At 51.8% G+C, this 26,015-nt stretch overlaps 9 protein-coding genes across 9 annotated transcripts; 5 read left to right on the plus strand and 4 right to left on the minus strand.

Moving 5' to 3' along the window:
- Positions 1-680: 680 nt before the first annotated feature.
- Positions 681-1,313, minus strand: ASPBRDRAFT_132387 (histone H3 family protein; the record flags this gene model as incomplete). Its single annotated transcript, XM_067618435.1, has 2 exons — positions 681-1,027; positions 1,109-1,313. The coding sequence occupies 2 exons, from the start codon at positions 1,311-1,313 to the stop codon at positions 681-683; spliced, it is 552 nt and encodes a 183-aa protein (XP_067476438.1).
- A 671-nt stretch (positions 1,314-1,984) lies between these two features.
- derA (putative ER-associated proteolytic system protein Der1) lies at positions 1,985-2,798 on the plus strand (the record flags this gene model as incomplete). The annotated part of the gene is made up of 2 exons (XM_067618438.1): positions 1,985-2,173; positions 2,247-2,798. 2 exons carry the CDS (start codon positions 1,985-1,987, stop codon positions 2,796-2,798), a joined length of 741 nt encoding a protein of 246 aa, XP_067476439.1.
- A 6,671-nt stretch (positions 2,799-9,469) lies between these two features.
- Positions 9,470-10,675, plus strand: ASPBRDRAFT_131757 (glycosyltransferase family 32 protein; the record flags this gene model as incomplete). Its single annotated transcript, XM_067618365.1, has 3 exons — positions 9,470-9,748; positions 9,818-9,973; positions 10,031-10,675. The coding sequence occupies 3 exons, from the start codon at positions 9,470-9,472 to the stop codon at positions 10,673-10,675; spliced, it is 1,080 nt and encodes a 359-aa protein (XP_067476440.1).
- A 1,159-nt stretch (positions 10,676-11,834) lies between these two features.
- Positions 11,835-12,549, plus strand: ASPBRDRAFT_132513 (uncharacterized protein; the record flags this gene model as incomplete). Its single annotated transcript, XM_067618449.1, has 2 exons — positions 11,835-12,165; positions 12,233-12,549. 2 exons carry the CDS (start codon positions 11,835-11,837, stop codon positions 12,547-12,549), a joined length of 648 nt encoding a protein of 215 aa, XP_067476441.1.
- On the minus strand, positions 12,233-13,596 carry his3 (imidazoleglycerol-phosphate dehydratase HIS3). Its single transcript, XM_067629365.1, has 2 exons — positions 13,172-13,596; positions 12,233-13,097 (listed from the first exon to the last, which is right to left on the minus strand). Exons 1-2 carry the CDS (start codon positions 13,497-13,499, stop codon positions 12,682-12,684), a joined length of 744 nt encoding a protein of 247 aa, XP_067476442.1. The 5' UTR covers positions 13,500-13,596; the 3' UTR covers positions 12,233-12,681.
- Positions 13,597-13,911: 315 nt separating this feature from the next.
- Positions 13,912-14,446, plus strand: ASPBRDRAFT_132564 (uncharacterized protein; the record flags this gene model as incomplete). The annotated part of the gene is made up of 2 exons (XM_067618452.1): positions 13,912-14,004; positions 14,069-14,446. The coding sequence occupies 2 exons, from the start codon at positions 13,912-13,914 to the stop codon at positions 14,444-14,446; spliced, it is 471 nt and encodes a 156-aa protein (XP_067476443.1).
- A 2,537-nt stretch (positions 14,447-16,983) lies between these two features.
- Positions 16,984-17,681, minus strand: ASPBRDRAFT_296474 (uncharacterized protein). The gene has a single exon (XM_067622683.1). The coding sequence runs from the start codon at positions 17,517-17,519 to the stop codon at positions 17,151-17,153; it is 369 nt and encodes a 122-aa protein (XP_067476444.1). The 5' UTR covers positions 17,520-17,681; the 3' UTR covers positions 16,984-17,150.
- A 161-nt stretch (positions 17,682-17,842) lies between these two features.
- ASPBRDRAFT_132570 (uncharacterized protein) lies at positions 17,843-21,778 on the plus strand (the record flags this gene model as incomplete). The annotated part of the gene is made up of 2 exons (XM_067618455.1): positions 17,843-21,259; positions 21,314-21,778. The coding sequence occupies 2 exons, from the start codon at positions 17,843-17,845 to the stop codon at positions 21,776-21,778; spliced, it is 3,882 nt and encodes a 1,293-aa protein (XP_067476445.1).
- Positions 21,779-23,134: 1,356 nt separating this feature from the next.
- ASPBRDRAFT_198754 (uncharacterized protein) lies at positions 23,135-25,619 on the minus strand (the record flags this gene model as incomplete). The annotated part of the gene is made up of 5 exons (XM_067621236.1): positions 23,135-24,725; positions 24,794-24,857; positions 24,922-25,012; positions 25,067-25,342; positions 25,434-25,619. 5 exons carry the CDS (start codon positions 25,617-25,619, stop codon positions 23,135-23,137), a joined length of 2,208 nt encoding a protein of 735 aa, XP_067476446.1.
- Positions 25,620-26,015: the final 396 nt, after the last annotated feature.

Genomic DNA, 26,015 nt, shown 5'->3' on the forward strand with positions numbered 1-26,015 from the left:
TGGGGTACTTGCTACTCATTAGGGGAGTACGGCGTCTAGGATGACATTGATAAAAGGGAGTGTGCGCGTGGTATTCAATAGTGATACAATAAGATCCCGGTTTTCGAGGTGACATTAGATGTTTGTTATTATGATCAACAAGATCACATACAGTACACCTTTCATGTTCGATTCAACGAACATAGATAGGTAAGGTTGTGTATTATACACGCGCACTTGACAGGAGCCGGTAGTCAACGGCATACAGTCAACAATTTTAAATCAATCAAGCAAGAGGTAGTAGGTAGGTAGGTAAGTAGGTAGGAAGATGGAGATCAAAATCGGTAGGAAGTTGGTAATAGCATCAAGCAACGGCTTCAAAAACAAAGAAAAGACCCCGCGGTTCGCCTCAAGACCCCGTAACCCTCCCATACGCCTGCAATCCTATACAACACCAAGTGGCAGCAAAAAAAAATGATGAACGAGATTCCCCCATGTTAGATTATAACAAAACCGGAAAGGAGAGAAGTAAGATAGAGATGAAACCAGAGAGGTGGTGGGGGTAAAGTATGTAGTTTGTGAAAGGGGAGAGAAACTGGCTTTTGTTTCGGGCGTTTTGTCTCGAATTCTTTCTTTCTTTTCTTTTGACTTCTTCTTCTCCCCCCATTTGGTTAATAGCAAGGGTGATTGTTGTGATGTTTTTAGCCCAAACCACCCCAGACACCACGGATGCGTCGAGCAAGTTGGATATCTTTCTGCATGATGGTCACGCGCTTGGCGTGGATAGCACAGAGATTGGTATCCTCAAAGAGATGTACGAGGAAAGCTTCGGCTGCTTCCTGAAGCGCTTGGATCGCATGTGACTGCCACCGCAGCTCAGCGCCAACTTCTGAAGGGAGGAGGTCAAGCGCGACCTCGCGGACCAGCCGAGCAAAAGGAAGCTTTTGAATAAGCAGATCGTACGAGCGCTGGTACTTGCGGATCTCTTTAAGAGCCACAGTTCCGGGCTTGTAGCGGCGCACACGTCCTTGTGGCGTGGGGTCACCAGCTGCGAGGTTGTCAATTTTCATTCTCTCGTCAGGGGAGGGGGAGCAGAGAGAATATTGGATTGAAGGTGGGGGTTACGCACGCTGAACATCGGACTGTCTGGGCGCCTTTCCAGCAGGTCTTTTCCCTCCCCTAGCCGGTCCAGTGGATTTGCGCACTTTCTTCGCCGCCGGCGATGTCGTTGCAGCTGCTTTCGAGGAGCTTGCGGCAGCACGGTCGCCAGCTGTTGATTGTCGCGGCGCCGCCACAATGCTCTTGCGACCGCGACCGCCTGTCTTGGGGGGCATGTTGACTTGTATAGCGCTTCGCGAGCAATTGACCGGTTGAGGGTGTTCGAGGCGAGAGGGGGCGAAAGAGGGGTAAGCTTCTTGGAGCTCCTTCGCACCGGGCGGAGTCAATGACAATTCTCGATGTGGGTGGTGTTGAGGTGCGATTCGGTCCTCCGGCGGCCTGAGGCTTTGATTTATTGGAGCTCTGAGTGCGATTGAGTTGCGGCACTCGAGAACTAAGCTGCAAGGCGATAACCGCGGAGGAGTGTTTGTCTGGGATGAATTTGCATGCGAGAGGGACCCATCCGGGAGGCCGAACGGACTATGAAGTGATGGAATCCCCAGCCATCCGAATTCTTGTCCGTGACGCGTGCAAGGCGCGTCTTTGCGGCGTCGAAGCGCGCGGGAGCGACACGTGACATATGCGCCGGGGAGTGACAGGTGGACACCTGAGGCCAAAAGGCCAGCTGGAGCTCGGCGATTACGGAGCAACTAAACTGGGCAGTTATTTAGTTGATGATCAGCCATACTCGCCCGTCTTCTCGAGTCCTCAGCGCCAGAAGACCACTGCCTGCATCCTCTCTTTATTTCACCTATCGCTTCGTCGCATTGTACCCGCCAACCGAACAAGCTTCCCCCCCCTTGTATCTAAATCCCAACGCTCGCAACTTTATCAACCATCCTCGATTATGGCCGCCATCTGGGGTAACGGCGGGCAGGCTGGCCAGTTCCCGCTGGAGCAATGGTTCTATGAAATGCCCCCTGTAACTCGATGGTGGACAGCAGCCACCGTTGCCACGTCCGTCTTGGTTCAGTGTCACGTCCTCACCCCATTCCAGCTATTTTATAGCTTCCGCGCAGTCTATGTCAAGTCTCAGGTGCGTCGCAGCTAGTTCCTTCCGTCCACTGTATGGAGAGGTAGACGAAATCACGCGGCTAACCATCGCATAGTATTGGCGTCTGCTCACGACCTTCCTATACTTCGGACCACTCAACCTCGACTTACTATTCCATGTATTCTTCTTGCAGCGATACTCGCGCCTCTTGGAGGAATCATCGGGGCGATCGCCGGCCCACTTCTCGTGGCTTCTGTTCTACGCCATGGTCTCTCTCCTCGTCATCTCGCCATTTCTCTCCCTTCCGTTCTTGGGCACAGCCCTCTCCTCCAGTCTGGTCTACATTTGGAGTCGTCGCAACCCGGAAACCCGCCTCAGCTTCCTAGGAATGCTGGTCTTCACCGCCCCATACCTCCCATGGGTTCTGATGGCATTCAGCCTGGTCGTCCACGGCATCGTGCCCAAGGACGAAATATGCGGCGTTGTCGTCGGCCACGTCTGGTACTTCTTCAATGATGTTTACCCCTCGCTTCACGGTGGCCACCGTCCCTTCGATCCCCCGATGTGGTGGGTGCGTATGTTCGAGTCGGGGCTTGGGGAACGAGGCACCGACGCTGCCAACGTCAACGGGGACTTCGCCGCCGCTGCAGCACCCGAGGTTCGGTGAGCTATTTGCGTGCACCCTGGGGCATCTGTTGCATGATGCCGCAAGAATAATCAGCGCAGCTCAAGCGCTCTGGGAAGACGCCAGCATACACGTGTGTACTGCCAACTACTCACTCTGACACGCGCGGAGCTTGAGAACTTAATAGTAATGCCAGGATATGAGCAAGGATCACGGCGGCAAACTTGATGAAAATGTTATCGTGTGGCTTGTCTTGTCCGGGGAGGAAGAGTCATTTGATCTACCCCCCACGCCGCCGTAGCTGATTGCGCTCTGGCCTCCTACCAGAAATGTCGCAAAGGCAAGACTTGCCAGAGTCCCCGAGTATCAGTATCCGAGAGACAGAACAACAACCCATTACGCCAACCAGCGAAAGGAGTTGGGATCACTTGTGGGGGAAGATGCGCAAGAGGGATGGAGAGAGAGATGAGATCATCATCAAGGTCATAGCGGGCGCTCAGTCGGGGTTTGTCTGCGGGAGTTAGTATAGTAATAGGCGTTTCTGTAAGAGACATATCATAGCGACTCAGCTAGTGAATATACTCAAATCATATTAGAGCCTGATAATATTATGCGAGAGCGGGGGTTGGAACGCATGGCCACATGAGGAAGTTCCTATCTGCCTCCTATATGCAGTAGGGAAACGTCACAGCATTCCTATTACCTGAAAGGGCACGAGAGAAGGGATGGGGGGTGGTGGGAAGAAGCGGCCCACGTGTCGATCCAGGGTGCAAGCTCGAAGTTTGGGGTAGATAGTAAATTCTCCGCAATGTCTATCCCAATATCGCTTCTTTTTCTACTATCTGATCGCTGCCTTTCCTTCCTTCCTACCCAAATTTTCTTTTATGAATGCCATACAGACTAGATAGATACATTTGTAGAATCTATCGTACCCTGAATAACCGCCTTCGGTGTCGTACGGTTAGTTCCATCCGATCGATCTGGACTTCGTCTCTCTGTGTTCCCCGCGTTACGTAGCACAACCATGACATTATTACGACTACTACCAACTACTCTGTCCGGCTCTGGCGTTGATCACATTAGACAGAGACAGACGCTTTGGGCCGATCAATGAGGGTCTTGTTTTCTCTATCCTACAATGTAAGCTATGGAGACTAGATACGCCGTACTACAATGATAGCAATCTGGAATTTGTTTGTGCGGGATTAAAAGCATGCTCTGACCTCATCTCACCTACCGATCTTCGGCTGAGAGTGGGGGGTGATTGACATGAACAACATCAACACGGGGCAGGGGTCCCTGATGGCGCATATTTCCTAGTCAGTGGTCGGTATGATATATACTATCGTTTATTGGACGAGAGTGCCGAAACGGCTCTGATTTGGAAGATAGGCCCTGGGTAACGTAGCAGGTCATTTACTAATTTTGGAGGTGGTGGTGGATGTTAGCACACAGTAGTCAGTTAAGGGCTCGGTGAGATTAGGCCCCTCATCTGCGTATGTGAAGCAAATTAGTGAGGCGAGATGGATAATTTCTCTTGGCGGACTCATGGTTTGTGGTTTGTCTTTCTGAAAGTTCAATGGTTAGGAATTATATTCTGTATAGATCAGTAGGCATCCATACTGTCCGAGAGAGCAGAGGCAGAATAGGAAGTCGTAGTACGAGTACGCGGGAGGCACAGACACAAGGCACCAAAACAAGGCACCAAACAGAGGACAACCGGGGAACCACCGGGGCTCGTTTCTGATCGGTTGAAAGTTGAAACACACCACAGGGATGAAATGTAGGCGTGTCTGACAGTCGCCAGTTGGAATCACGATTGTTTCCTGTCTGTCCACTAGCAAACCAGGATCTGGCACAAGGAACATGCGACTCGACAGCACAACGGCGGGTCGTTGCCATGCATTCCACTCCCTATTTTTCTCTCCTCGCCCAGTGGGCCTAAGCATGGAAAGCCAGCCACTCAGTCAGATCGGTTCCTTTCTTCCGCCAATCTGGGTATGTGAGACGGTTTTGATTGGAGGTGTCTGTTGGTAGCATGGATTAGAGGGCCCCCTCTCTCCATGTGTAGATGTGGGCCCGTGGTTTTTTTTCAACCCGTCGAATTTTCTTTTCTTTTTTTTGTCTTTTGACCTTGGGTTTAGAAAAGACTTGGCATTTCTCTGGGGGATAATCAGATTTGTGGTGTGGTCGGATAAAGTCTGAAACGGCCCCCAGTTTTGGCAGATAGTGGCAATTCATGGCTGCATGAGACTTATCTTAGTAGTAATTGGTAGACTACTACTATCACCTGCTACCATAGTGTGCACCCAGTTGGAGGCTTTGGTGTCTGGCCCTGTTTGAGCCTTTTTCCCTTTCACATGGAAGGTTACGACGACCCCACGCCAAAAATACTTGTGCAGTATCCACCGCTATCCACTTCAAAGCCCGCCTAATCTGTCAAATCTGATATCAGTGGACCTCGGATGAATTTGCCAGCTAAGTTTCCCACCAAGAAAAATACGGTGGTGCCTGTGGTTATCGGCGGGTTAACCACCGACCGCCGATTCCCCGTCTCCCAGCAACTCGTACTCGTAAACCATGCTAACTTGGAAATAGGAATCCCGAACAGGGTCCATGGGATGGGGGTGCAATCAATGGCTGTAACAAGCAGTTCGGCGGATAAAACGTTCTCCATCCATCCCAGTTGTTCCAAAAGTCCACCTGTGTCCCAGCCACGAACCTCCGACACCAAAGTGTGGCTGGACAGTCACCCCGGGCAAAACTAATCCATTAATCCCTTTAGACCGAGTGGCGAGTAGTGATCTGTCTGTCTCTCTTCTAAATATGGATCCTCGAATGAACAAACAAGCCTTCTGGATGGATAAACCGCTTCCCACTTCTGCCTGATCGCTCGTTACGATGCGAAGGAAGGATGGAAACAGAGTGGGCTGTGCTGGTCGTTTTGGCCCCGCTCATTGCCGGGCACATCAGATGTATGATGTGATGTTGTACATCGGCAAATCAGTTCTGAATGTCAATCAATCACAATCAATCGTGTTGCTCTGTTAGACGCCCGAGAAGTTTAGACTGGGCTGTGTGTTCCACCGAGCCTTGTCTGCAATCTACTGTGCTGTGTATTGGACCTGCCTTAACTGGTAATTGCCTGAGACACTGAGCTGGATCTGAACTAAGCAGATAACTACTGGCCAATTGTGATGGTATCATGGTAGGGCAAACTGACAGGATGATAAGTACTACATACTGCTAGCCACTTAGTCTTGCTTGAGTGCACATGGTTTAGCTACAAATTAGATTCCAGCTTGCATCATGTCCAATTACCGTTGCGATTGAAGGCTGCCGCCGGCGCCACCACCAAACATCAGTGCATACTCGTACATCTGAAGTAGCCAACCGCTGATGATAGGCTTACTTACGAATCCATTGCCAATACTCTGCCTTGTCACTTCAACACGGTCGACGATGCAGCTGCCGTGTCACATAAGGACAACTAGTTTTCTTGAGATGCTACCTGAAACTGTATGCACGGGCGGCTTCGACAGCAGAGCTCCGCGGTGTCAAGCAAAAGGTAAGCTTCAAAAGTACGAAAGCAGTCGGGAACAATCAAAGAAGAGTAGGTAGATGGTATTTAGCTAAAACTGCAATGCAGTGGTCGAGTCGTTGACAGCTTGGATTGCAGTACTGGGAACTACGGGGTCAAAGAGAGGTATGGAGCATGGCCCAAAATTCTACGACTGAACTAGTACCTGTCTAGTTTGACGAATCCATGCGATCCAAACCGACTATCACACTTTCCTGTAGTCCCTAGAAAAGCACTTCTGGACGTAGCGTGCAGCGCTATGGATTTAGTAGTCCAGCTAGTCGTTGCGAAGAGAGGGTTTGTTTGGTCGTTCAAACTTGCCTTGTTCCCCAACAATTCTCAACAATCTCTTACAGTCTTACTACTGAGTATTACTGTTGCTTTCTTTCTTTTTTTTGTCGGAAAATTTGCTTCTGCCCCCAAGTTCCTTCTAGTCTGCACGTGCAGTAATAGTCGCGACCGTTATTAGCTAGCAAGCTGGATGTGCAAAAACCATAAAGTAGGCCAACTCCGTCATCATGGTGGCAGGACGCGTCTACTACCCAAGTAATAGGCTCGCCTGTGCGTAAAGAGCGCATCACTGATTGAGCGAGACCGAGGAACTGAATTAGGCAACAAAGATTCTCACGATGCGGCAATGAGGAGGGGACTGGAACTGGGACTGGGACTTGGGGAGGGGGATCGAGTGGTGGCGTCTTCGATTCATGATCCGAACCAACTAAAACCAATTTACTCCGTACGTAGCCTAGTAGACTAGTAGTTACTACTCTCTGCTTGTGTACCAAATGCCACAGATCCATGGGAAAGAACGCCAGAAGCATATCGCGGGTGAAACCACTGAGGCCTGCGTAATCGCCCCTCAATGGTTTGGCGGAGGAGCCACTTTCGGTCACAATTACTACTAGGTAGTTAACTTTTGTAGTTAGTACTCTTCTTATCTGTGAGGAGATCCGTGGTTATACTTTTTGATTATTATAATTATTATTTTCTTTCCCCCAATTTTACCTACTCTGTACTTTTATTTTCTGTTTTTCACCCTCGCTTTACTCGCCTAATTGGATTAGCATGGATGGCTGTCCGCCAGTCAACGTCGGTTACATCGGTTACATAAGCGGGTTTACCTTTTCCCGTGGCCCCGTGGGATTGCCAGTGGTGGCTCCACAGTCCGTCTGGTTGCCAACCACCAATGGATTGGACCGGAGAGGCTGGATTTTTGCAGTAGTTAGCGTCCCGTTTTAACGAGCTACTAACCTAGAACGAGCGGGATAGCTACGTATCGATTTTGGTTCCTCCGTCGTTAACTGTTGAACCGCCGGCCGAGTAGTGGCTCAGCCATCAGGGCTGGACTCCCCCTTCCCTCTTGTCCTGCCGGAAGAGGAGTAAGTTTATCAGCTGGCAGGATGAACCACGAGGTCCTCGGTGTCATCGATGAACATGGCTCAGAGGGAGAATGATGGCAGTGCGATAAGATGATGAGATCACCAGGTGTTGCTTTTCGAGGTTGAAAATAGAAACCACGTACTCGCTGGCTATACATTGATGGCGGTGCAGTGTGTCATTGGGACTGCAGTTAGAAGGAACAAAAGATTATTCTGGATTTAACGAGATGTTCTACTCCGTATATTAATCTTTAAATATTATTCATGGTTTATTATTTGTTGGATTAATTATAACTACCTAGATACTACCTACGTAGTACTAGTAGTAAGTAGTAGTAATCTCCTCAACAAGTTACCACCCCCCGAGATGGTTAGTCCCAGTCGGCAATTGAGACTAACCAAAGAAGGCATCGAGACGACTGAAAGAGACCTAGTGGCGGAGGCTTAGCAACTGGCGCCAACCTAAAGCATCCACACCAGCGACTCCACTTGCTTTTTGGCTTGGTGTCTCCCCACTGTTTTGCTCTCTCTCGCGCTCTCGCGACTCTTCCCCCAGAGAGGCCCCTTTAACCCGAAGCTGCGTCCCCTGGCGCTGATGACGGTCCATTCAACGCGATTCCGACCATTCAGGGCCCTCCGTAACCATGGGCCGTTGTTGACACTCGCCGCCCGCCTCCTCTCCGTCTCCCTCTCTCTTTCGCTCGCTCCGTTCCTCTCTCCCAGTTCCCCAATCCCCAGGTACCCTCGCAAAGTTATTCATTTCCAGACGGCTACACTGCCCTCTCTCCCTCGTTCCCTACTACTGCTACTTACTAGTTGATGCCGCTGCTTTGTTGCTAAGGCGTCGTTCGTTCCTTCCACAAACCCCCTCAAGTACCTGGCTCTCTGCCTATCAACTTCCATTCCTTCCTTCATTATTCTCATTATTTTATAATTCTTTTTTTCTCCCCTTCCCTTTTTTCCACCCTTGCAACCCAAGTAAAATTACGCACTCCCTCTTCTTAAAATTGTTTTCCATCTTCTTGTCTGCTTTGGGCTACAATTACTTAAACACCTCCTCTGTGGCTTTCTCTTTTCGTCACTTTCCCAATAAATCCCCCCCTCCCCGCCCGTCCAGTCCAGCGCCATTGGGGCTTCCGATCAACCTCCCCTAGGCGATCCCACCACCACCACTACTACGACTACTACTTAGTTCTATACTAAGTGGTCTGCTCTTGGTCCAAACTTTACCTCTCACCCTTGCGCCGGTCCTTTCCTGGTTCAGTCACCTTGTTCGCGCTTTTTCCTCTTAGACTCAACAATCCGTCTACAGAGTAAACTAAACGCAGAAAAGGGGAAAAAAGAAAAAGAAAAAAGAGCCAGCAAGAAAGTTCTCCGGCCGTTCATTCCTTCAATCCACCTTGACGACCCTAAGTCATAATACTCCCGCGGACGCTCGCGTTGCAATTGCCTTGAAACGTCGCCGGTGCACCCACTCCTGTCCTACGAGTCTATGTTGGTAGTACCGTGTTGAGCCTCGCATCTATTATCCGCCGGTGTACTCTTATCGCACCATCACCCCCAGGACCCTCCCGTGGAGAAGAGCAGATACCCGTTCGATCACATCGCAGTCCCTCACGGCCATCTGCACCCTTCTTTTCTCCGTGACACGAAGTCACGAACTGCAATAAATTCAATCCAAGGAGTTGTCCTTGCATCGGGATACGAATCGGCCTCAGCAGGTGTCATTCACGACCCCTGCATCCTCTTTCAATATGCGGCGTGGACTTCTCATTTTCCTCATCGCAAATCTCATCATCGTCACATTCCTCGTGCGCAGCGTCTTCACACTGCTCTCCCTGTTGGTGGAAGATGCTTCGGCCGACGCTATCCACCGCGCCGAGCTCCCCTCGCCAAACTCCAGTTTGATCGAACAACGCCCTCAGATCATTCCCAAGATCATCCACCAGACATACAAGAACGAAACGATCCCGGAAGTGTGGAGGGAAGCCCAACAGAGCTGCATTGATTTGCACCCGGACTACGAATACATTGTATGTTCAAGCCTTGTCGGAGTACGAGAATCATTCAGGAAGAATCTTATTAACAGGCATTTCAATTAGCTCTGGACCAACGAAAAGTCGCGCGAATTTATCGCCAACGAGTACCCCTGGTTCCTTGAGACGTTCGATGGTTACAAGTATCCCATCCAGCGTGCTGATTCCATCCGCTACTTCGTCCTCGCCCACTACGGTGGCACCTACATTGACCTTGACGATGTGCGTATAGCCTATATTTCCATTGTGGGAGGAGACTTACTGACTGGATGATCGCAGGGATGCAACCGCCGGTTAGATCCTCTCCTCGCCTACCCTGCCTGGGTCCGTCGCACTGTTCCTACCGGTATCTCCAACGACGCCATGGGATCTGTTCCCCAGCACCCCTTCTTCCTGCGTACAATTGAGCTGCTGCAGTCGTATGACCGCCATTGGCTTCTTCCGTACATCACGGTCATGTACTCGACCGGTCCCCTGTTCTTGTCGGTGATCTGGAAGGAGTACATGCAGACCAACCCCAGCGAGTCTGGCCGGGTCCGCATCCTGATGCGCGATGAATACAACAGGTACTCGTGGAGCTTTTTCACGCACCACGTGGGCAACAGCTGGCACGGCAAAGACGCCCGCTTGATCTTCTGGATGGGCCAGCACTGGGTGTTCCTCACCGTGTGCGGTTTCTTCCTGGCTGCAGTGGTCGGTTTCGCCCTCTGGTGGCTGTACGCGCGCATCATGCTGTTGGGATCCAAGTACCGTTACCGCTACTCGAAGATCCCTTCCTTTGTTTCGAGTTCCCGCCTGTCTTCGCCGACCAGGATGGGGCGGCGCATGATGCCTACTCTTCTTCGTCGCGTCAGCTTCAAGGAAGACGAGGAGGCCACCGGCGTTACCGAAACGTCGTACGAACTCTATAGCCGACGCGACTAAGCGTGGCCCTTTGTACCATGTTTTGTGTGCCTTTTTCAGCCTTCTAGCGCTCTGACACTTTCCACCTGGCCGTTGTTCGCCGTGCCCGTGGAATAGCCGCTCAGGTGTGTTTGTTTTATCTCATCCGCTCAGGGAGTTGTATTTGATTTCTGGGGTGCATGTACGGAGTTTCGGGTATGGTTTAACAGAAGTGCTTCCCTTGAAGCACATGACGGCTTGTACATGTTTTGGCAAGATTCCTTTGATCTGTGCGAGGCAACCTGCTAGGCAGCGCGCTCGCTTTGTATCTGTCTTTCTTGGATGTCCGGATTTACCTTTCTTTTTTATTTTCTTTTTCCTTTCACCTTCTCTTCTTGGACCCACAGTTGTTACTTTCTCACCTGTCTGTTTACACCTTACATCTTTTTACTGTTACTACATAGACTTGCGTGAATTTGGGTAGACGGAACCGATTCTCAGCTACAGATGCCTGGGGCTAGCTGGACGGCAAAATAAGAACTAATATGTGATTGTCTCGTGACCACTATGATCAACTCCCTCATTATCTAAGATTCTGTTTCGTGCTTCGTTCTTGCGACTATCGTCCAACTACCAACACGCCCAACGACCAATGACGGCTTTGAATAAAGAAAGTCTTCAGAGGGCAGTCTGCAGATCATATATTCGACACGACCAATCACGGTGTCCGGTGGTCAGATAAGCACTACTGGTCTGGGGGAAGATTCACCCTGGGCGTTTCACATTTGCCGGAAGTTCGCCTGGCTCCAATCGCTGCCAATATCAGCACAAGGGGGCATGATACATGATACATTTTGGGCAGAGGCATTTCTGGCGATCTCCGTGGACATGCCAACGCAGTGTCGCCAGATGCAACGAAAGGGCCCAACCAGCATGTGGCAACCGGCCAGGCTATGTTAGATGCCTTCTTTGGCTGATGAAGGACCCTCCATCCAGACCCTGACTCCACCCTCAGGAATGTGGAGTGATCAGGCATGCTGGGTCTTCTTAACAATCGCACTGCCCTGAAGGGTGGTCTTATAAAGGCCCTGGTCATCGCCCTTTGTACTTACTTCTCATGGTACTTGTGCGGGCTCACGGTGTCTTTCATCTCTAACTTCGTCCTTTGTCTTTGCCTTAACCCACTAGGGATCTTAGCAACATGAAGTCCGCATCAATCTTGAGCACCATGTGCATCATGCCCCTGCTGACTTGTGCATCTCCGGCCGGCCGGATCCTTGCCCGAGATAATTCTTCCCTCACCGTGGCGCAGCTCGAGGCTATTGCACCCACGTCTAATACATGCGATAATCCCCCCGCAGCCGGGGAATGCGCTACTGCTGAACAAGCAGTCCCGCATATTACCAAGTCTTTTGACACTTATGGCGTGACATCTCGCGCCGAGCAAGCAGCTGTGATCGCACTCATGGCGTTTGAAAGCGGCGACTTCAAATACAACAAGAACCATTTCCCTGGTGTTCCGGGACAGGGCAGTGAGTACCCCTCTTATATCTCTGCCACAACACGTAGATGGCAGTAGATGCTAATGATGGGATACAGCACGAAACATGCAATCTCCCTCGTACAATTCCAAATACGCGGCTTCTCTCCCCGCACTTGCGAATCAACTCCCCAGTGTGTCCGGGGATGTGACGGGGGTCTTGAACCTCTTGCTTTCGAACGAGGACTACGACTTTGGCTCTGGAGCGTGGTTCCTGACCACGCAGTGCTCGGCGAGTGTGCGGTCCCAGTTGCAGTCAGGATCCGAGGCAGGCTGGGCCGCATACATCACCAGCTGCGTGGGGACTAATGCCAACGATGATAGAAAAGCATACTGGACACGGGCAACACAAGCCTTGGGTGTTTCTACTTCCTGAGCCTCTCTATCCACTACACATATCCACTACATAATGTATACTACTATATGCATAACATTGACTGTAGTTGAATCAAACACATACATAAATACATACCATCATACCATCTCATCTATACAGAAATAATATAATCTAGAGAACCCCCTTAGTACTAACTACATCTCCCGCTCCAACCTCGCCCTCAACACGCCTCGTACAAGCCGTCCGAATCGCCACGGCCAACGCCTTGAACGCACTCTCCGCCCGATGGTGATCATTATCACCATACGTGCACCCCACATGCAACGTCACGCCAGCCGCCTGCGCAAAACTCTGCAATCCATGGGTAATCATCTCGGTACTCAAATCACCAATCTTCTCCCTCTTAAACCCAATGTTGATCACCGCCCACGGCCGACTCGACAGATCAATCACCGCCCACGACAACGCCTCGTCCAGTGGCGCATCACCCCGTCCGAATCGCGCCAGTGATTGCCGAGCGCCGAGCGCTTCGGTGAATGCGCTGCCCAGAGCAAGGAAGGTATCTTCTGTGGTGTGGTGGTCGTCGACTATACCAGTAACCAGATTAGCATATACATATATATATATCCCCAGATAGAACATAGAGGAGGGGGCAACGTACTGAATAGATCTCCCTTAGCCCGAACAGCCAAACTCCATCCGGAATGCTTCGCCAACGCATGCAACATGTGATCCAGGAATCCGATCCCCGTGTTAATGGTGATTTGCTGCGTCGGGGTGAATTGTGTGGCGTGCGGTGCGGCCGCTGTGTTGGGGATGACGCCCTTCTTGCTGGCCTCGAGTTCGGCGGGGTCCGTCGGGGCGGGGAAGTGTTTCTCGCATGCTTCGTAGGGGGGTAGGATGCCACCGTCCAAGGAGAGTGAGATTTGGATCTTGGTTTCGTTGGTTATGCGTGTGATTGAGGCGGTTCGGGCGGGGAGGGCAGGCATTTTGGTGGTTGAGGACTTTTATTGGTGTGAAGGATGAGGGAAGGGGTTGTGAGTTGTATGTATGTGTGTGGTTGGAGAGGTGTGGTGAGAGTGTGATGCTGAATTGAACTCAATTGAATTGAGTAGTGGTGGATAGTTGGTAATCTGCTCCGCTGATTTGATCAGGATTCTTTTTCGGACTGCGGTGTCGGACCCGCGGAGTCGGTAACTAACTACGTATTTGGTTTACTAATTTACCGTACGGCATGGGGTCGCTCGGGACTTCGTTGACCCGAGTCAGTTGGTGCGTCATTGCAGAACTGCTATGCGCCTGTCTTTCTGCCCGCTTTGCATGCATTAACTTCTTCTTTCTCTTCTTCTTCATTTCTATATATACAGAGTAGTTAGTGGTATCTGCATACGCTGACTGAATATGCCTCCCCCCTCAGATCAACGACACAATGTCGATCCCCCAGAGGAAATCACCTCCGAAGCGGTCCGCGGCTTCCTGACCGGTGCTTTTCGGGTATGTTCTCTTCTTCTATAGAGCCGGCAAAGTACCTGGCAGAGGGTTATTGACAGCAGTTTAGTTCGGCTCCGTCTCCATTCTGGCGCATATGATCATGATCCTCCCTCATCCTTTCAAATTCTCGTCTCCCTCGTCCGCTCCCATCCCATCACAATCCCCGTCCCAACCACCGCCAAAGCAATCCCCCTTCTCGAAAGAGTTTATCCGTTCTCGACTGTTCTATCGCCCACTGGAGGGCTTCTCGGAATGGCTGTCCCCGGCTTCGAAGATCTACCGCGGCTTGACGCCCCAGTTCAAGGTGTTCCTCCATATCGGGGCTATGACCCTGGGTGGGTGTATCTGGGCGGAGCGGAGAGTCGACGAATACATTAAATATATCCGCAAGGTCAAACGGCTCGAAAAGCTACAAGCGGAGAGAGCCGCGCGGGGACTGGAGTGAAAGCAAAATAGGCAAGGCTACCGCTTGAAAAGAAAAAGTTTATTAGTCCCATCATCAACAAACAACGGAACCAGTGTCTCAAAAAAAGTCATCGTGTTTTAAAAATGTCCCCAGTGGTTTGTTCGTTGTTGTGAGAGGCAAACACTGCCTACCGGAAGATGGGCGGTCGGGGACTTTGTCTCGCATTGTTAAGAGTTATGGTCCGGAGGGCTGAGGCTGAGTCCATTCTTTTCCTTCAGAATTGAGGACTCGTTTGTACAGTACCCGGTTAGCTCGGGTACCTGAGGTTCTCCACTGATCTCAAACCCCGTGTTTGAAGGGTTCAGGCGAAACGCGACGACGGCCCAGTCTGGAACATACTGGATACCCTTCGGGCCAGGTTCGGCCTGTGGACAAGCCGGGAGAGGGGGGAGGGTTTGGCCTACTAGCTACTAGTAGTCTAGCAAGTAGCAAGTAGCAAAGTCCAGAAGCGATGCTGCTGCAGTTCCCCCCCGAACGGCCACAGTGGGGATACGCGGGAGGATCACCAGATTGGTGAATCGGCCGCTTGTGTACACCAGTAGATCTCTAATTAAAATGACGACCCCGATTTCAGGGGCAATTGTGATCCAGTTGACAGGGTGTTATTTTATTTTTCTTTTTTGTTTGTTTCTGAAGAACAAGAATATTGCACCCTTTATTTCTATTCTTTCTAGGGTTGATCCTAGAGTAGGGGGAGGAACAAGGGGGGCTAGACCATGGGGGTTGGAAAGAGGAAAACCCGATGCAAACAGATGGAGTACTAAACTACGGAGGATGGTTGGGGAGCAATGGGCATACCACACCGTACAAACGACGAATGAACAAGCAAAGAAAAAGCAAATAATGACCCAGATGCAGGCGACCTCCCAATCGGTTGATCACCCCGAAGTTCATTTTACACAGCTGTCAGTCTTGCAGTCATGTTGGCAGCGCTCCAGACCGTGGCCAACTGGGGCTAAACTGGAGCTACTAGCTCGTTAGCCAGGGCGAGGAAAGGATGCAAGTGGAGCTCCGGAGCAGGAGAGAGAGAGCGAGAAAGCGAGTGAGAGAGAGAGAGAAAGAATCCTGCATGGGTTTACGCGGCTGGAGATCGGCTTCTCGAACGCGTTTCAATCCACCGGCGATCGGCTTCAAAAAGGGCTCCATCTGAGGAGGAGGGGGGGCCACTGGTGGGACAGGGAAATGAGCATTTAGTAGTTAGCAGTAGTAGTTCTGGAGTAGGTTAGTTAGCTGTTAAGTAGCTGAGTGATGGAGTCGCCTCTCAAGACAAGCAATCCCAGAGAAGCGGACGGGTGAGGCGGCGGTTAGTCGGCGGCTGCTTCTATAATAAACCGGCCAGTGGGATGAAGTGGAAGGAGAAGTAAAGTTATTACCCTCTCATCCTGTTGCAACTTGCATCTTGTTGCATTGTGGTTGTTCATCCGAGTTGTTCATTAACTAGTCCGTAGTTTCTTACTCCGTAGGTAGAAAAGTAATCGTATCAACCTGGCAGTTCCCCAAGAAAAAGCATAAAAACTGCATTCGGCGACCTTGAGCGATCGGCCTTTCCGGAGAGAGTAACGGAAGGTGAGAAGTAACTAAACTCTCTTTTCTCCCTCGCCTCGTCATGTCAATCCATCCACAATTGGCTCCTCAATCATCATTATGATGGTAATTGTTTCGTTGTTCTGTTGCATTGCCACCCTCTGCTCTTTTCTGCTTCGTCTTCTCCATATTGCCTCCATCTACTACTTTGTATCGTTCCCCCTGATCCGTCATTTCCCTCGCCCTGTTAGTCTTTCCCCACTCTTTGTCTTCCCTCCCTCTCTGGTCTCTCGCTCTTTCTTTACGGAATTGTAAATTGGATCTTCTCCTCTCTCCCTAGTTAGTCAACTAATTTGTACTCATTCAGTCTCTACTTCCTTCATTTTGTCATCAACCACAGTAAATAACTAACTCAAAAGTTACCGAACCTCTGGGGATTCTCATATCATAATTGTATTTTCAGCGAGATCCGAAGAAGCTCCGAGCGCTGACATCATAAACCCCCCCAAACTCAAAAAGACGCGCTGCAGTTTTTAGTTCCTGAGCTCATTTTTCTCCGGATTGCCTGCCGTTCAGGAACTGGTTCGATCCAATCTTTTTCCCACTCGCTGGGCCCGCTTAAACAATCGCTTTCTTTGGGTCACTGAGACGTTGACGTTGTAAACACGACAAAAAGCAAGACCAAAGGGAAGAAAAAAGGAAAAGATAGGAAAGCTGTGCTGGATTTCCCATCGCCATCCATTCTGTGCGCCTCGTCCGCATTCGTCTGCCCATCACCTCTCGTGTTTTCCCCTTTCCGGAGGTGTTCTGGGTTGTCTCGCCCATTGGCACGGCCTAGACTGTAACCTTCTTACGTCCCTGGTTGCCCCGGAGTGCTTGGACGTCTCTTGCTTCCCATCGCCATCGCATTGGTGTTGCTGGCTGCAATTTCGTACTTTTACTTGACGTCCTCCGCTCGCTCACTCCCTCCCTCAATCGCTCGCTCGCTCGCTCGCTATCGGCCTCAAACCCACCCCATTCTTTTCCCTTCCTCTCCTCCTCCCCTCCGTATTCTTTAAGCTCTTTCTTCTTGTCCATTGTATTTCAGGTTATTCTCTTCTCTTCTGTCCTCTTTCTACTTTAGTTACGAATTATCTCCGAAGGTTGTTACTGTCGTCTTTCATATCTCTCTGGTATTTGTGAACTGTTTGATTGTCGCCGATTGTCTCATCTGGTATCGAGACTGTTCCTTGGCCTTCTTTTGCTTCTCTTTCTGTCTCTCCAAGCGCCCAATCTCAAATCGCGCCATTTTCCTTCCTCTCTCTCTCTCTCTCTCTCTCTCTCTCTCTCTCTCTCTCTCTCTCCTCCACTTTCTCCGTTGGACGCTTCTTTTTCCCCTTCTTTTTCGATTTCCAATTGCCACGTCAAATCGTGCCGCCTTCCTGCGCGTCCATCTTGATTTCTTCACCTCCTCTCGATGGCAGCTGGCCCGACTGCTGTATGTTCCACCTGCCTTCCCTCCCCCCTCTTCCCTTCCACAGCTCCTCATTTGTGCCTCCTTCGCCCTGCTCCACCCCTCTAGTTCAAACTAATCACCACTGGGGTCTCAATCTCCTGGGCTGGGCCTGCAGCCATGTCTATTCATCCTTATCGTCCCATCAAGCTCCTCCCCCAGTGAATGGTGGCCTTGGTCTATTTTTCTTACGGGTTTTTTCCTCTTCCTTCTAGTGACCACCACCAACCCCCGCGACTTCGGCCTCCTCGATGTGGCCCTTCGTCCTCGACTTCCAATCTGCTCCTGCTAGTCTTGCCCTCTAGTAGCGTTCTCGACCTTTCCCTGTCCTGTATTCTCCGCCCTCCTGCTTCCCCGTCATGGCCGAGAGTCTGGGGAAGAAAGAGCGGAGAAAGAGCCTGAGCGTCTTCAGCCCATCCATGACTACCTCTTCCATTCCCGTCCCCGCCGCTCACGAACGGTCGCCCTCCGACGATGCCCAGGTTCTGAAGAAGAAATCGCGACGTAACTCGGGTTTCTTTGGGGTCCGGCACCCCAGTCCTCCGAGAGCCACGCCTACCCGTGGCTTGCGTCGTCCCGGCACCGCCGATTCCGAGTCGGCCACCTACGTGACCGCGCTGCCTACCGTGGCGCTCGAGGGCCCTCGCAGTCGCCGGAAATCCCTGCAAAAACGACGCACCTCCGTATTTGGTTCCCTTCGGTCGCTCCATTCCCAAGAAGATGACGACCGGTCGCTGGGCCGCTCCAAAGGCTCGTCCCTGGACGAGGACCCTCCCGAGCTGCGACAGGGCATTGGCTCCATCATCCTGCACCATGGGGAGATCTCGATCACAGGAGGCATGTGGCGGAAGAAGAGCCATTACCTGGTCTTGACCGACACGCATCTCGTCCGCTTCAAAAGCCAAAGCAAAGCCGCCGACATGTTTCCCTCGATCCCGGCCTCCTTCACGGCCCGCTCAGTGGCGGCCAACCGCCAGTCCGTTGCCTCCATCAGTTCGCTACAGGACCCCCAGCTGGCTGCGGCGAGTGAGTCCATCTCCGGCATTTCCTTGAACAGCATCATTGCGGTCTACATGTTGGACGATGGCCGACCGTCGTCCACGGTGGAGGTGGCCTATGTGGATGAACGGGCCCAAAAAGCCACCTTCATCCAGATGCAGACGCCCGATTTCCAGGAACTGAATCTGTGGATGGTGGGCATACGCTCCGCGGCCGAATTGATCCGCGGGGCGGACCCGCTGGTCTTCGATCAGAAGACGGTGGATTGCGTGGTCCGCATGCTCGAGTACGAGCGGGATTATGAGCCGGAGACCTTTCGCATGTTCCGGGTGATCCAGATGGCGTCCAGCAAGTCCCCAGCACGGGCATCATCTGAAGATCTCACCAAGTTGTCCCCGACGGGTTGTTATCTCGCCTTGGGGTCGCACAAGCTCCACCTGATCCCGTTGCACAAGATCTCCAGCCGCAGCTCCGTGGTATCCTTGAGTGACCTGGATGCGGCAACCTCATTCGGACTGATGAACCTGACCTGTCTCTCCATGGAATGGGGCGACGATAGTCTGCATCTGACGTTCCGTGTGCCAACGCGGAAACCGTTCTCTGTCTTCCTCGCATCTGTGCATTCCGTGGAGATCGCCTTTTGGATTCGACAACAGACCGAGTTCTTACGTCCCTTGTGGATCAAACAACCGTATGACTTCATCGTCCCTCGGGATCTCGATAACGAGAGCAACTTCCCTCCGGTGAGCTTGGACGAAGATTATGGTTGTTTCGACCGGACCTTGGTCGCCTACTCGGCCAGTTATGACATTGACACTTCCAACATCCGATACACCATTGATGTGCAATGCGATGATGCCCCATGTTTCCGACTCCTGCCGCCCGCCTCCACCCGACAGAGGAAGTATACCGCTTTAGAGCTGATAGCCGTCCTGCGAGCGCTTCGGTACAACGAGTCCTTCCGGTCGATCTCGTTTAGTGGTGTCAGCTTGGATGTTCTGCAAGGCCTACGCGACCTCTACGGCCCGGATAAAGACGCTCTACTGAGTCGTGCCGGGGCGCCCATCCATATCCCCGGCCAAGAGAACCTTTCGGTGTTGTCCCAGGAAGTGCGGGCGTTGACGCTGAAGAGCAAGTGGCTCCGACGTCTGGATTTCTCTTATACTTTGAGCCGCATTCCAAAGTCGGATAGTGAGAGTCACGATCCGGGATGTGGGATCCCGGAAGCGATTTTTCCCATTTGCCGGCGGGAGCTGACCAGTGTTGACTGGGTGGTGTTGAATGGTATCAAACTGGGCGACTCGGATCTCGACTATCTCGTGGACGCCTCGTCTCAACGGTCTAGTCACATGCGAGCATTGGAGGTGGGCAACTGTGGCTTGTCAGTTCACGACCTTGACCTTCTCCTGTCCACGGTCGTCGCGCAGTCCTCGACTCTGGAGGCCATGAACATCTCTGGTGTGCAAGGTCGCCTCAGCCCCAACATCCTCCAGCAGTACCTCGGCTACTTCGGTCAGATCAAGACGCTCGACTTGTCTCGTATCTCTCGCACCTCGGGCACAGACCCTCTTATCACTCCCGAAACCCTGTTCAACTGGCGCCTGGAGGAACTGTCGTTGAGCCGGACCCTCGTCAATCGGGAGACCGTCGATGCCATAGCCACCTATCTGGCTAGTGATCGGTCTCGGGGTCTGCGGGTGCTTCGCCTGGACCAGTGTGGACTCAGCGGCCAGGATGTCGCCATCTTCCTGCATTCCATGACCGCCAGCGGGTTCCCGCGCGATTTGCATCTGCATGTCAATGAGAACCGACTGGATCAAGGCTGCTCGTACCTTTTCAAAGCCATTGCGCAAAACAAGACAACAACTCACATGTCAATGAGAATGATTGACTTCAAGAAGGAGGAGCAGTTTCAGGAGTTGGTGGAGGCCTTGCGAAAGAACCGGACGTTAAAATGCCTGGACATCTCCAAGGCTTCCCTTCCGTATGATGCTGGCCCCGAGACGTGCAAGGCGCTCCAGTTGATGTTCGAGGAGAACGAGACGCTTGAAGATTTGGATATCAGTGGCGAAAGCGCTCATCTGGATGTCGCTCGGTTTGGAATTGGTCTGAATCTGGCACTGACTGGTCTGAAGAAGAACAAGTCTTTGCGAGTCCTGAGGATCGAGCATCAGAAACTAGGCCTGCAGGGTGCAAACACTCTGGCCTCTGTGCTGGAAGACAATGAATGTCTACGTGAAGTATACTGTGAGAACAATGACATCAACTTACAGTCGTTCACGGTCCTGGTAAATGGACTGCAGCGGAACAGATCCCTACTCAGTCTGTCTTGTATGGATCGTGATCGGGTCCAGTCGCTCGAGCGGGTCCGCCGTGAGATCCGGAATGTCAAGCGGGATGTGAGCCTTGCGCAGAGCTCGACAACCAGCTCTATCCGCCGTTCGTTACATGCCGCCATGAATGGTAAGACGAGCAGCAAATCGTCTAAGCAGCAGCATACGTCTGGCCACCGCTCAGGCGCCTCCGTGGCCTCGAGTCTGAGTGCTACGGCCGAGACCTCTCCTCTCTTGCAGCAAGACGTGGAGGTTATTCTCCAATCGTTGAGCCGGAAATGGGACGGTGAGGTCGCTCGTCTCCGTCGGTACCTGTACCGGAACTACAACCTGGCCCACGGTATCGAAGACGACATGACCGGTTTGGACGATGACAATTCGAGCGATGGACGCCCTACTACAGCCGGCAGCCTGGGTTTGATGCTAGACAACTTGAAACTGGATGTAGCAGTGTCAGAAGCTGAGATTCAGCCACCACCACCGGAGCTTCCTGTGCAGGTGCCGCCGGAGGCCGAGCCCACGAGCCCGAAAGACCATCTGGATATGTTCAAGGGACTTGATGCGGAGTGTAGCCTGGTCGCTGAGCTCCGACAACGCCCGCAGACGGCTCCTTTCTCGGTCCCGGGCTATGCACCTCACATGCTACCACCCGAGTATGCTGGCTCAAACACATCGTCCTCCCGTCTGGCGGTGCCGGTGCCTCCTATACCATCCACGGTCAGCAAGTCCAGCAGCGTTCGCAGTGCCCGCAGTTCCAGCACGGTCTCCACCAGTACTCGGGCTAGTGCGCGGAGTACGTACGGAACAGCCTCATCAACGCTGCGCGGCTTCCTCAATGGAAGCGCCTCGAAAGAACGCAAAAAGCTGGAGAAGATGAGATCTGGCGCTGTGTGTGTTTCAACGGACCGACCTCCTAAGCTGGAGTGGGCGCCGCCTCCCCTTGACCTGGGGAAGTTCGAGTGAAAGCCCTCCGCTAAGGGGCCGTTCATTCTTCGCTCAAACATGACCTAATGAACCAAATCACGATAACTCGGAAGCTTATTTTCGCTAGTCGAAGATATGTCTCGTGGCTTTTAAACCGTCGCTGTTCGGCTCTCCAACTGCATCCACCCACTTCCTACTTTCTTTCCCTTCCATCCCCTTGACCAAAGCTCCGATAAAACGGCGCGGATATATCATCTTCCCCTATCTCTCACAAAGGACTTCGATCCTTGACCATCTGTTTTTTTCCTTCACCTCTTCTCTTTCCCCTCTCGGTTCTGTGTCCTGTCTCGCCAGCTGGTCCTCAGATTCCTGGCATGTCCATCGGACACTTTCCACCCCTTTTCATGTCCCTCTCTCATCTCCGAATTTCCTTCTGTCATGTGTTCGCCCCAGTAAGGGCAGTTTCCCAGGAAAAGCAAGACTATGGTTTAGCATCTTGCTATTTGGCGCAAGGGCTAGGTGGCGTTCCTTCTCACTTCCCTTTCGAGAACCCTGGGTTTGGGGTTTAATGGGTGCTTTGCAGATCTTTCTCGCCTTTTTCTTATCTTTTTGTTGACTTCTTTTCGTTGAAGCCCATTGATGCCCTAATTGTTAATGTCATAGAGAATATTCTCCGTCATGGAGAGGATTGACCCGCAGGGGACAAAGACCATGTGACCCATGAATGAGTGTCCCTGTAATTGATTATCACTTTTCTTTGGACGGGTCAGACACAGTCGGTGTATTGTTGATATGATGTGTAGAGAGCAACCATCTGTGAATACATGTGTATACTACTTACTACAATGGGATGATATCTCGGTTGATATGTTTACATTTAACCTTTTCTGTTGGTTACATCCGTACATTTCCTGCTAATTCCTAAGTCTACTTTTCGCTTGAGTAAACGTAATGGAAGAGTATCAAGTAACTACGAATAGACAGGCCTACAATGTCTTAACACATCTACATTAAGAAATAAAAATAATAATATAACATCCCACAGAAGAAACAGCATCCAACAACGTGGGAGAAAGGAAGAAACCTTCGGAATCATTATAGTATACATACATATAGGGGGGTAGGAGCATGAGGTATCTATAGAGTGTTTGTTGAGGTGAATAGATGGTATAGGGAAGAGAGGCGTATCCCAGGTGGGGAGATGAAAATGGAGGAAGTAGTAGATGAGATTGATTGATTGATTGATTAGATAGAAGATTGCTGCCTCGCGCCGCGGGCATATTACAATCAATCACCTACTAGTGAATCAATCGATCAATCTTAGTCCACCATTTCGCGTCGCTGAATGCAGGGACGGATAAAGGAAGATATGGGAAAGAAATAAAGAAGACAGGCTTAGTCGCGAAGAACGACAAGCTTCTCCTGCTCATCCAGCTTATTCTGCTCCTTGCGGTACTTGCGACCTTTCTTGGCGTATTCGCGGAGACGGCGAATGTACGTATTGGCCGCAACGTCAGTTTCGTCCTCGCCGCGGCCGGAGAGGGCCTTCCGCCGGCGTTCCTGGCACGAGTTGTAGAGTTTCCAGCACTTGGAACTGTCGAGGTGATTCAACTCGTAGTCGACGGACCACTTGTTAGGGGATTGAAACTGGATCGGACGATCTACGTATTCGCCATCCACAATGTTGCGGACCGTGAGGGCAAAGCCCATGATTTCTTTGTTGGGGGTCGACTCGGCTTCGTCCTGAGAGGTCTCGGACTTGGTCGTGGCTGAATCTTCGGCCAGGTCGTCGGCGGGACTTGAGGACTCGAAGTCGGCGGGGATGTCTTCGGTGTCGTTTGTTGTCGTGTCGTCATCTTCGTTGGCGCGGGAGGGTAGGTCGAGCACGCGGCGCTGGTAGGCGTCGATTTCGGCCTGGTTCTTCGTCTGGATCGCGTGGATCTCCTCGTCTGTCACGGGCTCTGCGAAAATGTACATGTAGGGTGGACCGGCCGTGGAGTCACGGGTCTCGAAGTGGAACCGCAGCGATTGTTTGGGGAAACGGGCCGTGGCCTTGTTGAGAACCTTGTTCCAGAGCTGCAGACTCAGGAGGAACTCCCGGTCTCCCAGGGCGGTGTCGTATTGGCCGTGCAATGCCATGTCCAGTTCGGGCAAGCTGAGGTACTGGAATCCGAAAATGCGCTCGATGTTGTGGAAGGCCACGAAGATGCCGTCCATGCGGCCGATGCGCACCTGGAGCGAGTACTTGAGGAGCGCCGCCCGAATCATGTCGTAGTATTCGCGCTCATAAGACTCGTACGTGCCGTGGGCTTTCCGAATCTCGTAACCGAGGCCATGCTCGAAGTTCTTGGCGTCCATGCGAATGGATGCCACCGCCCGGGTCTTCAGATCGAACATGCCGGTGCCAGGGAGCCGCGGGTCGTAGGCATCCAGCTGTGAACGCATCAGGAAATCGCCGTACGTCGAGTAGTGGTAGGCTTCGGGTACCGCCTGCTCCTCTTCGGCGGAGATCTTGTTGGAGCTCGATCGTCGGTAGCGTTCGAATTCCTCCTTGGGCATGGTCAAAAGCTTCTCCATCGATTTACCCAGATTCATGAGGATGTTGGCTGTATCGTGTTCCTTGTCGGCATCGATGGCATAGACGCCGTTCTGGTAGCGTAGAAACATAGCCGAAGGAGCTCGCAAGAGTCGCGTGAAGGTTCGCAGCCTTTCCTGAAAGCCCCGCGACACTTGTTGGATATTGACCTCTCTCCAGTAGGACAGGAGGTAGTGGAAGTGCGACAAAACGGAGGTCATACTGGAAGAGGAGCCAATGTACTTCTTCTTCTCCTTCTGCGCCAGGCCCCGCAGCTGCTCGTCCTTGGACGAGGTGATATACTCCTTCAACGCTTCGAAATCGAATTCGGTGACAGGCATGATGGAGCCAAGGTATGGATCAAAATTGTAGACGCGCGATCGAGGATCCCGAAGATGGTAGACTCCCGGGCTATATAAAACAGCAGCTGTCAGCTCCGCTCTGAGCTCGACTGCTTTTGAGGGTCAGAAGCAACTTACTTGAAAAGCACTCTGTCCAGGCCATAGGCCAGTTGCGGGACTTCGGGGGTCTCAACATCCAGGGCTTTGCGCTAGTTAGTGATCTAGCAGAAAATTTCTTAAGTCGCTTCAGAAAAAGAAAGACGCACCTTTCACGGCGTCGCGGTCTGCATTGATCTTGCCGGTGTCCTTTCCGGTGATCGGAACAGGAAGCTGTAGTTTGGTAGACTGTTTGTTGGCCTGACATTGGGTTAACCACTGGCTTGCACAAGTGGGCGGGTGAAGCTGACTGACCGATAACTGCGGTTTGGGGGATGTTGGGGAGTCAGGAGCAGTCTTTTGCTGCGCGCGAGCTTTTTGGTCCTTCTTGTCCTTCGGCTCCGGCTGTTTATTCTCCTCCTTCGGAGTCTCGGTGTCGGCTGCCTGGTTTGCAGGGTCCTTCTTGCGTAGTTTCATCGCTTCTTGCTTGGCGGCCTTTCGGACCGCTTTTTTGTCCGCATTTTGGGGTGACTTGGGATTTTGTGTCCGAAGGGACTTTTTCACATGGGCGGGTGTCCTATCCGGGAGGTTCTGTTCGCAACAGCAGTCAGTTAGCATCTACCTGTTTTCAAGCTTCCATTTGATGGCTCTGGGTAATAGCATCTCAATGTCCCATACACACCTTCTCTAGCGCTTTTAGTTGCTCTTCAATGGTGACCGTGGAAGTCTCGGTGGCCTGGGAGCGTAACCTGGGCGCGGTGTGGAAGCGGCGAAGCCAGGGCTGGGCCTCGAGGCCGCGAGCTAAGCATGAGAGACAGACATGCTCGCGCAAAGGGTCTGAGACAGACCGCAGGGTGGCCCGATACATTCGGGCCAAATCAACGAGCGACAATGGGAGAAGAAGGCAGGAGCAATTGAAAAGGTATTTAAGGGATGGGAAGGACGCTGAGAAGGAATGAATTGAGAACCTTATTGAAAGCTACATTTTTTTTGCCTTCGAAGCTTCGCCGCGCTTCGGATTTTCTGCCAGTCGGGGTGTGTTCACCGCCCGGAAGTTCATCTAATACACTGTTTGTAATTGGTATGATAGATACGGTAATAGTATATTCCGTACACGGTTCTGGATACGCAATGGTATTTGTCTGTCCATACGAACGGGTATCGATAACAAGCAAAGTACCCAGCAAGTACCAGCAAGTACCAGCCAGTATCCCCCAAAGTACCCGCGGAGTATAGTTGGGAAAGTTGCAACTCGACCCTCGAG

The sequence above is a fragment of the Aspergillus brasiliensis genome (assembly GCF_001889945.1).
Source record: "Aspergillus brasiliensis CBS 101740 unplaced genomic scaffold ASPBRscaffold_11, whole genome shotgun sequence".
Classification (NCBI taxonomy): Eukaryota; Fungi; Ascomycota; class Eurotiomycetes; order Eurotiales; family Aspergillaceae; genus Aspergillus; species Aspergillus brasiliensis.